Here is a 9,952-nt window from a genome sequence, read left to right on the forward strand (position 1 = left end):
AGAGCTGGGCCGCCCGGCCAAACTGAGCAATCGGGAAGTTAACCAAGAACCCTCTGTTCTCTGTGGAGATGGTTGTCCTTCTGGAACATTCCCATCTTTGCAGCACTTCACCAATCAGGACTTTATAGTAGAGTGGCCAGACAAAAGCCACTCTTCAGTAAAAGGCATATGACAGCCCACTTGGAGTTTGCCAAAAGGACTCTGACCATGAGAAACCAGATTATCAGGTCTGATGAAACTAAGGTTGAACTTTTTGGCCTGAATGACAAGCGCCACATCTAGAGGAAACCTTGCACTATCCCTACGGTGAAGCATAGTTGTGGCAGCAGCATCATGCTATCATATTTTTCAGCGGCAGGGACTGGGAGACTAGTCAGGATCGAGGGGAAAAATGAATGGAGCAAAGTACAGAAAGATCCTTGATGACAACCAGTGGTGTAAAGTACTTAAGTAAAAATACTATAAAGTACTTAAGTAGTTTTTTGGGGTATCTGTACTTACTATGTATATTTTTGACTACTTTTACTTCACTACATGCCTAAAGAAAATTGTATTTTTACTCCATACATTTTCCATGACACCCAAAAGTACTCGTTACATTTTGAATGCTTAGAAGGACAGAAAATGATTAAATTCACAAGCTTATTAAGAAAACATCCCGGGTTGTCCCTACTGCCTCTGATCTTGCGGACTCACTAAACACATGCTTTGTTTGTAAATTTTGTCTAAATTGTGCCATCTGGTTTGCTTACTATAAGTATTTTTTTTATTTGTACTTTTACTTTGAAACTTCATTTTTTTTTTTTTGCAATTACATTTACTCAAGTAGGATTTTACTGGGTGATTTTCTATTAAGTTATCTTTACTTGACAATTGAGGTCCTGCTCCAGAGCGCTCAGGACCTCAGACTGGGGCGAAGGTTCACCTTCCAATAGGACAATGACCCTAAGCACAGGCAAGACAATGCAGGAGAAACTCCCCAAATACAGGCGTGCCAAGCTTGTCACGTCATACCCAAGAAAACCCGAGGTTGTAATTGCTGCTAACGGTGCTTCAACAAAGTACTGAGTGAAGGGTTTGAATACTTATGTAAATGGGTTATTTCAGATTTTAATTTTCAATACATTTGCAAAATTGTTATTCTGTTTTTGCTTTGTCATTATGGTGTATTGTGTGTAGATTGATAAGGGAAAGATGCACTTTCTCTTCATCTAAAGCAATTAGGTCCCACATCCAGGAGGACCATCCCATCCACCATCTCTCTCCCGAGAGATACTATCTATCATACATACAGCAGGGTTGGTTTACCTGCGGACAGACTGAGGAGACTCTCTTCATTGCGCCTAGGCTAAATGCCCTTGTAGAAGGTGTGTGCGCGAGCACATGTCTGTCGCTTTGCATCTATGTAGGCTCAAGGCAGACTGAGACAGACCATACAGTGAATGAAGAGTAGGGGGAAGTCTGTTGGTAAGTGCAGCTGTTTGTTGTTAGAAGTCTGTAGAAAGCTGAGAGGTTGTGTCCCAAATGGCACCCTATTCCCTATACAGTACCCATTTTCTTTTCTTTTTTTATAAACCAGACCTCATTGGGCTCTGGTCAAAGGTAGTGCACTATATAAGGAATATGGTGCCATTTAGGACCCAGTCGCAGTTTCTGCATGGCAGCCGCAGTCACTAATCATACAGGCTGGGTTGTGATGTCATTGGCACTAACTGCACACAGCCCCACAGATATACTTCGAAAGAGTTATGGGGCTCCAACCATACTGGGTGAAGGGTTGCACACACACTGAACACTCATGCGCACACACACACTAACCCTCTCTTCCTTTCTCTCCCTCCTTCATTCTTTCTTCCTACCCTCCTTACCCCCTTCCTCCATCTCTCCAGAGCACTTTATGAGCGGACAGTGGAGGCAGAGCTGGACCTTAGTTTTAAGAAGGATGACATCCTGTATGTGGATGATACTCTACCAAAGGGCAGCTTTGGCACCTGGATGGCCTGGCAGCTGGATGAGAATGCACAGCAGATCCAGAGAGGACAGATACCCAGCAAATACATGTGAGACACACTCAGACATGCAGACGCACTCATGCACGCGCGTCATGACTCTTGTGTAATTATATTGTGTGTCTGTGGTAGGATGGACCAGGAGTTGTACCGGAGACACAGTATGACAGAGCTGAAAGACGACAAGGACAGTAAGAGCCTCTCTGCTGCCGCCAGACGATCCTTCTTCAGGAGGAAGCACAAACACAAACGCAGCAGCTCCAAAGATGGCAAGGAACTGGTGGCTCTGGACGCCATTAGCACAGACTCTATACCATTCCTAGAGGGTGAGGGGACACACACCTTTACATGGATAAATAATTGGGCTGGAGTGTAACTACCTAGAGGCTAGGTGCAACTGATTTTGATTTTGGTATTGGGCATTTGTGTGTGTGTTTGACCATGTATATGTGTGTCTCATTCCCTCTCAGACTGTGTGAGCATGGCGTACCAGCGGGTCCAGAAGGTAGAGTGTGTGTCTCCCAGGCCGGTTCTGATCCTCGGTCCTCTCTCAGACCCCGTCAAGGACATGCTGGTCAAAGAGTCCCCCGGGAAGTTTTGCAGATGTGTCCTGGGTGAGTAAAGTACAACAGTTCTAATAATACATTACAACAGCGTACAGAAGTATCTACAAAATAGGCCTACCCCAACTTGCCGACTGAGCTCAAGTCCTAGAGATTATGTTCCAAATGGCACCCTATTCCCTATATAGTGCACTACTTTTGACCGGGCCCTGGGGATAGGCTGCCATTTCTGACAGATATTGTCTTGCTTGGACTCCAAAAGCCTCCTTTTGTCTTAAAATAATTAGAAAATAAGACAATTTAATAATTTAGGAGATGCTCTTATCCAGAGGAACTTAATTAGTGTATTCATCTTAAGATAGCTGGGCGGAAAAACCACATTTCTTAATCATAGTAAGTACATTTTTCCTCAAAGTAGCTATCAGCAAAGTCAATTCAAGTGCGAGTGTTAGTTTACGAAAATCTTTTTTGTACCATGGTCTTGTAGTGGATGGGCGCTTCGACTGGGCCAATTTTGCGCCGCCCTATGATACTCCCGGTCACGGCTGGTTGTGACACAACCTGGGATCTAACCCGGGTTTATAGTGACACCTCAAGCTTTGCGCTGCAGTGCCTGAGACCACTACACCGTTAGGGAGGCTCTCTGTATTCCATTTTCAATAAATGTGCAAACATTTCTATAAATATGTTTTCACTTTGTCATTATGGAGTAGTGCGTGTGGTGTGTGTGTGTGTGTAGACATTTTTGCAATGGAAATTAGAATTTCTTATTGGAGAAGTTGAGGTAGTCCCTCCCTGTTTCAGTCTGTTTTCTGCCGTTTGGTGCCTAATGAATATGACCCTGGTGTTCTGTGGTTCTGACGTGTGTGTGTGTGTGGTTTCCTCAGAGGTGATGAAGGCGTCCCAGCAGGCTATAGAGCGCGGCGTCAAAGACTGCCTCTTCATCGACTACAAACGCAGGAGCGGCCATTTTGACGTGACCACCGTGGCCTCCATCAAGGAGATAACAGAGAAGGTACAGCATCAGGGCTGGTCTAGGATAAGTTTTAACTTTTTAAGATAATAATAGAGAATAAGATTATATGAACTGGGGGACCTGATCCTAGATAAACATTCCTTCTTCGTTACATCCTCTTCTCTTTTGTCAGATACAAGTGTTCCCCTTTATTTCAGAATTTGTGAAAGGTGGGTCAATTTATACATGTAGCACTTTAAAGACGTGGTCAATTAATAGCAGATTTTATGCCACCTCAAAAGAATTCCTTGGGTTTTTGGATTATCACAATTAACAACGTTCTGTGGTACCGGAAGTGCAGTATCTTTCGTGTGATCCATTCTGAATGTCGTATGATCATGTTGCTTGTTGTACCTTAAACAGAACTGATCTAAGATGTCCTCCTCTCCCAGGACTGTCACTGTCTGCTAGACATCGCACCCCATGCCATTGAGAGGCTGCACAGCGTCCACATTTACCCAATCGTCATCTTCATCCGCTACAAAAACTCCAAGCAGATAAAGTAAGTAACCAGCCAAACCCATCATCTTCAAAGACCTTTAGAGTTAAAACATTCTGATCTTTTAAATGTGATCTTTATTGTGTTTTCTCCATTTCTACTTGGTGGTTGAGTTCACAGAAAGCTTTTACATGGGATGTTCAATGTTCTTTGATAACTTACTCTACTTCTTGACCGGTCAGTAATGAAGAGATTGGATAGATATCCTCTATACCATGGTACCATTAATCACTCAGCACTAATAGGCTTGTCCCAGTAGTGAGTTGAGTTGTAGTGCCATGTTTTGGGGACTTAGAGAGATCAATCTATTATTTAGAAAATATATATACAAATATTGTATAGATCAATAAATACAAAGGCTATGAAAATAGGGGTACTTTTTTATTATTATTATTTGTACATATACTGTATAGTATGTGGCCCTAAGTTTTATCATTACAAAGACACAGTTGAAGTTGGAAGTTAGCCAGATATATTTAAACTCAGTTTCTTCACAATTCCTGACATTTGATCCGAGTAGAAAGTCCCTGTTTTAGGTCAGTTAGGATCACCACTTTATTTTAAGAATGTGAAATGTCAGAATAATAGTAGAGAGAATTATTTATTTCAGCTTTTATTTCTTTCATCACATTCCCGGTGGGTCAGTTTACATACACTCAATTAGTGTTTGGTAGCATTGCCTTTAAATTGCTTAACTTGGGTCAAATGTGTCAGGTCGCCTTCTACAATCGTCCCACAATAAGTTGGGTGGATTTTGGCCCATTCCTCCTGACAGAGCTGGTGTAACTGAGTCAGGTTTGTAGGCCTCCTTGCTTGCACACGCTTTTTCCGCTCTGCCCACAAATTTTCTACAGGATGAGGTCAGGGCTTTGTGAAGCCACTCCAATATCTTGACTTTGTTGTCCTTAAGCCATTTTGCCACAACTTTGGAAGTATGCTTGGAGTCATTGTCCATTTGGAAGACCCATTTGCGACCAAGCTTTAGCTTCCTGATTGATGTCTTGAGATGTTACTTCAATACATCCACATACTTTTCCTCCTCATGATGCCATTTATTTTGTGAAGTGCACCAGTCCCTCCTGCAGCAAAGCACCCCCACAACATGATGCAGCCAACCCCGTGCTTCACGGTTGGGATGGTGTTCTTCGGCTTGCAAGCTAGCCCCCTTTTCCTCCAAACATAACCATGGTCATTATGGCCAAACAGTTCTATTTTTGTTTCATCAGACTGGAGCACATTTCTGCAAAATGTACGATCTTTGTCCCCATGTGCAGTTGCAGACCGTAGTCATGCTTTTTTTTGTGGAGGTTTTGGAGCAGTGGCTTCTTCCTTGCTGAGTGGCTTTTCAGGTTATGTCGATATAGGACTCGTTCTACTGTGGATGTAGATATTTTCGTACCTGTTTCCTCCAGCATCTTCACAAGGTAATTTGCTGTTTTTCTGGGATTGACTTGCACATTTCGCGCCGAAGTAGGTTCATCTCTAGGAGACAGAACGTGTTTCCTTCCTGAGCGGTATGACGGCTGTGTGGTTCCATGGTGTTTATACTTGCGTACTATTGTTTGTACAGATGAACATGGTACCTTCAGGCATTTGGAAATTGCTCCCAAGGATGAACCAGCCTTGTGGAGGTCTACAATTGTTTTCCTGAGGTCTTGGATGATTTCTTTTGATTTTCCCATGATGTCAAGCAAAGAGGCACTGAGTTTAAAGGTAGGCCTTCAAATTCCTCCACGGGTACACCTCCAATTGACTAAAAGGATGTCAATTAGCCTATCAAAACTTCTAAATCCATGAAATAATTTTCTGGAATTTTCCCAAGCTGCTTAAAGGCACAGTCAACTTAGTGTATGTAGACTTCTGACCCACTGGAATTGTGATACAATGAATTAATAGTGAAATAATCTGTCTGTAAACAATTGTTGGAAAAATGACTTGTCATGCACAAAGTAGATGTCGTAACCGACTTGCTAAAACTATAGTTTAACAAGAAATGTGTGCAGTGTTTGAAAATCGAGTTTTAAAGACTCCAACCTAAGTGTATGCAAACTTACGACTTCAACTGTATATAAGGACCTTGAGCATTCTCCTGTGGCAAACTATTATCAGGGGAAGGGTCTATATTAAAGAACATTATTAGCTAACCACACCCTATTAGTATGTCAAACATTTGAAAATTCCATTGATCATTTATCTAAATAAAAAAGTGTCATTGGTCTTACTCAATTTAAATGATTGGAAATGATACTGTGAGCTAAATTAATAATCATAACACTTTAGTAATTCATTTAAAGGGTTAATTACCAAAAATGTCATGCCCAGAGGCTGTGTGTTAATACTCTAAACAGGCTTCCTTTCCTCTTGTACTCTGCCAACTTCTGGGAGAAGAGGTTTGTCTGTGTGTTAGTAGTGAGCCTGTGTCCTAATACTTTGTGCTGGTTTCCTCTCCTCAGGGAACAGAAGGATCCAGTGTATCTGCGGGACAAGGTCTCTCAAAAACATTCCAAGGAGCAGTTTGAGGTCGCACAGAAGATTGAGCAGGAGTATAGCAAATTCTTTACAGGTGGGCATGTTGTCTGTCTGTGTGTTTGCCTTTGGTTATGCCCGTGTGTGTGTATGTGGGTAGATGAGTGTCTGCATATGTGGCTGTGTGGCATCTTCCCCGATGAAGACAGCTTAAGTGTGCGGCTTTTCTTTTTGTGTGTGGCATCTTCCTACCTTATTAACCGTTTGTCTGCTGTATCTTTACAGGTATTGTCCAGGGCGGCACTCTTCCCTACATTTGCACTCAGATCATGACAATAGTTGATCAGGAACAGAGTAAGGTCCTGTGGACTCCCCTTGGCTGCTCCTAGGGGGTGGAGGCCACCACTGCACCCTGCGTCACTGCGCCTCATCTCCACTCACAACAAACACTACAAAACCTTCCACACTATACCAATAGGTACACTACAGTGAGCTATTACACATGTAAACTAGTGATATTTTTGTTATATAGTTTTATTATGATGTTGATTCGTACCTTAACCGGAGCCTCTTATTTTTCTGTGTATTCTGGAGCAGGTTGGTAGCACTGACAGTTGATGTTAAAGTTAATTCGGTCTTCCTTAAGGGTTTTATGGTTGTGTTTTTGTAATGTTGCGTTGTATGCATCTGTTTACAGTTTTAAAAAAACGAGTCTTGAGTATTGGTGTTAAATGTTCTGCTTGAATGTGCATTACACCCCCCCCTCCCAGATGAAGTAAAGAACCCTGACCCAGAATCGGCCCCAAACAAACCTGTGTACCAAATGACATCAACCTGTTTTACACCACACCACGTTCAATGACTGACAACTAATAATGTGGAATAATAATGTGTGTGTGTGTGTGTGTGTGTGTGTGTGTGTGTGTGTGTGTATGCGAGTTTGTGTGTACGAGTGATAGTTATATTATTGATAAACTAATGACTTTGTTGGTTGGATTGAAACATGGATTTTGATGTTTTGAAGTTGACGCCATAGAAACTAAACCTGCAGAACAGATATAAAGCTCTCCAAGCGACATTTGTCTTATTTGTAAAAAAAGGAAATGTAATCCGAAAGTCGATTTTTGGATCGGTCAATCAATTCTTGCTTCAGTCCAAACTTCTATGTGCACCATGTGTGCAACAGTGTATCAATCAATTCAATTGTGTTTCTATAAGAAAGAAAAAGCCATGAAAATCAGACATGGCAGTAGCGAATGGTGTCTGTTCTACTCGTTATGTTTCTATGGTCACTGTATGTGAGTGGACAGTTTACAGGCCTATCAGAAGTGCCTTCTGTCGTAGACTTGGTCCAAAAACAGACCCCCAGCCCTTACCCATTCAGATCTAATGGAACAGGATAAGTAGAAGCAATATGGAAGTAGAACCTCCCCACTGTCCATTGGAAGGCTAGGTGGAGCCATCACCATGTTGTTTACACCTATCTGGTACCTTCAGATCTGTAAACACCATAGTGTTAACACTAAATCTGCAAACACCATAGTGTTATCACTATAGATCCACTTACAATGTTAAGTGTTAACACTAAAGATCTGCAAATAAACACTATAGAGCGTAAACGCTATAGATCTGCAATGCTCGGGCTTGTTTTGGGGCGGGGCAGTACAGAGCATATGACAATGGTAAGGTTGTGAGGGCGACCACCTCAGAATGCACTCCAGGGCTAGACAGACCACTGTGTCTCTATCACATGCTATCTCTTGGTCACATATTTAAAGACGCTATAGAATTTAACAAATATATGTGTGTAGGAGTATACATACAAACTCACAGGCACTTGAGTACCTGTATGTACAGTATGCAGATGCATCTGAGATCTTATATTAGATGTATTTTGACTAGGTCTCAGGCCTAGGGAAGTTCAAACAATTAAGTCATGTCTTAGCAGGTATTAGCATGTTTTTTTAACGGTTTTATTTTCGTCTTGTTTTGTGGTTTGTTGTCAGTCACTTTTTAAATGTACTCACAAACCAGAAAGACACCATGGAGCAAATGTGCAGGGGAAAATCTTTCTTAAAGAAAATACTTTTTTTCTCTTCCTTAAATCCGTTGAAATGTTAGGTTTTTTCATTATTTAATTTCTTTATTTTTTTATCCAAGAGGCACAAAAATATTGCTATTGTCCCTCATTCTTCTGTCATCCTTGAACCCCATTCTCCTGTATCCTAATGTTGTGCCAAAATCCAGTACGTCAGTTTGAACTTTTTACTTCTGTTTTGCACTTGTTATTCTGTGGACCTTAAAACAAATAGCTGTTTCCCAGTAGACTTTATAAATAGGTACTATATTATAATTTTTACTGTAACTAATTCACATTTTAAATGTATCACGTCAGTTCCTTACATTTCATTGATGGCCTTTTTATTCTTTAATAACCTTGATTAGAAAACAACTGACAGATTGCTCCTCCTTAGTTGCATTCTCGATTAAAAAAGGGATTTCTTGCACAGTTTATCAAATGAAAATCAGACACGAAGTTTGACTATTGGGCTATATGATTAGGCATAGTAAGTAAAATTGTAATGTAACCCATTTTCTGAGTAGATTGAGATGGTTTAAAATTAGAAGAGGGATGCCACGTAACATGGTTTTATTTTTAGGAGGAACGACTAGCTGCCAGGTACTATTCTGATTGCGGTTTTCTTTATTAAAAATAATGATTTGTATCAAATGTTGAGACATTAACATGAGAATAAAAGTCTTTTTCTGTATCACGACAACATGGCTTCTGTGTCAGACTCTTTAGTGGGGACTCACACTTGGCGACAATGGTGAGACTATCAGCAACCAGTCATTTTCAATAGAAGACATGAGACACAGCGACTTCACGTTTGGCAACTAGAGAGCTTGAAACCAATGTTCAACATTTCACAGATTTATAAAGATTTCAGCAATTAGACTGCACAACAGTCAATTGGGAGACCCCAGCTCTTGCAAGCAAGCTTTGATATTGGCTAACAACCAAACTGCCGTCATGCATACTGTTTGAAGGATACACCCACCAGGGGAGATCTCCCTGACTTGATCGCTGATTATCTTGGCAAGTCTGAGTCCCCAGTTATTCGTCTTTCACTCTCTCCCTGTCCTTGAATGAGTTAGTTAGCAACCTTGTTTCATTCAGTACTAGGAAATATTAGAATTTAGACCATTTAAAGGTCCAATGCAGCTGTTTTTATCTCAATATAAAATATTTTCTGGGTAACAGTGACGTACCATACTGTGATTGTTTTTCAATTAAAAATAAACCAAAATGGCTTCTTCGCTAAGAGCAATTGCTCAAGCTAGAATTTTTCAGGAGTTGTCTGAGTGGGGAGGGGAAAACTGAAAATTAGTTGTTTAA

General features: G+C 41.1%; 1 protein-coding gene across 5 annotated transcripts in view; it reads left to right on the forward strand.

Moving 5' to 3' along the window:
- Positions 1-9,332, forward strand: part of dlg5a (discs, large homolog 5a (Drosophila)) — a 49,328-nt gene extending 39,996 nt beyond the window's left edge. For 4 of the 5 annotated variants that reach the window (XM_064933968.1, XM_064933971.1, XM_064933970.1 and 1 more), the window contains 7 exons: positions 1,890-2,060; positions 2,142-2,335; positions 2,480-2,623; positions 3,460-3,587; positions 3,980-4,089; positions 6,540-6,649; positions 6,838-9,332. In XM_064933968.1, the coding sequence (XP_064790040.1) occupies positions 1,890-2,060; positions 2,142-2,335; positions 2,480-2,623; positions 3,460-3,587; positions 3,980-4,089; positions 6,540-6,649; positions 6,838-6,941 (961 nt within the window). In that variant the 3' untranslated portion in view covers positions 6,942-9,332. Of the gene's footprint in view, positions 1-1,889; positions 2,061-2,141; positions 2,336-2,479; positions 2,624-3,459; positions 3,588-3,950; positions 4,090-6,539; positions 6,650-6,837 lie in introns of those variants that run through there. The other variant, XM_064933973.1, reaches the window with a different exon arrangement.
- The last annotated feature ends 620 nt before the right edge of the window (positions 9,333-9,952 follow it).

Source organism: Oncorhynchus masou, chromosome 24 (genome assembly GCF_036934945.1).
Source record: "Oncorhynchus masou masou isolate Uvic2021 chromosome 24, UVic_Omas_1.1, whole genome shotgun sequence".
Lineage (NCBI taxonomy): Eukaryota > Metazoa > Chordata > Actinopteri > Salmoniformes > Salmonidae > Oncorhynchus > Oncorhynchus masou.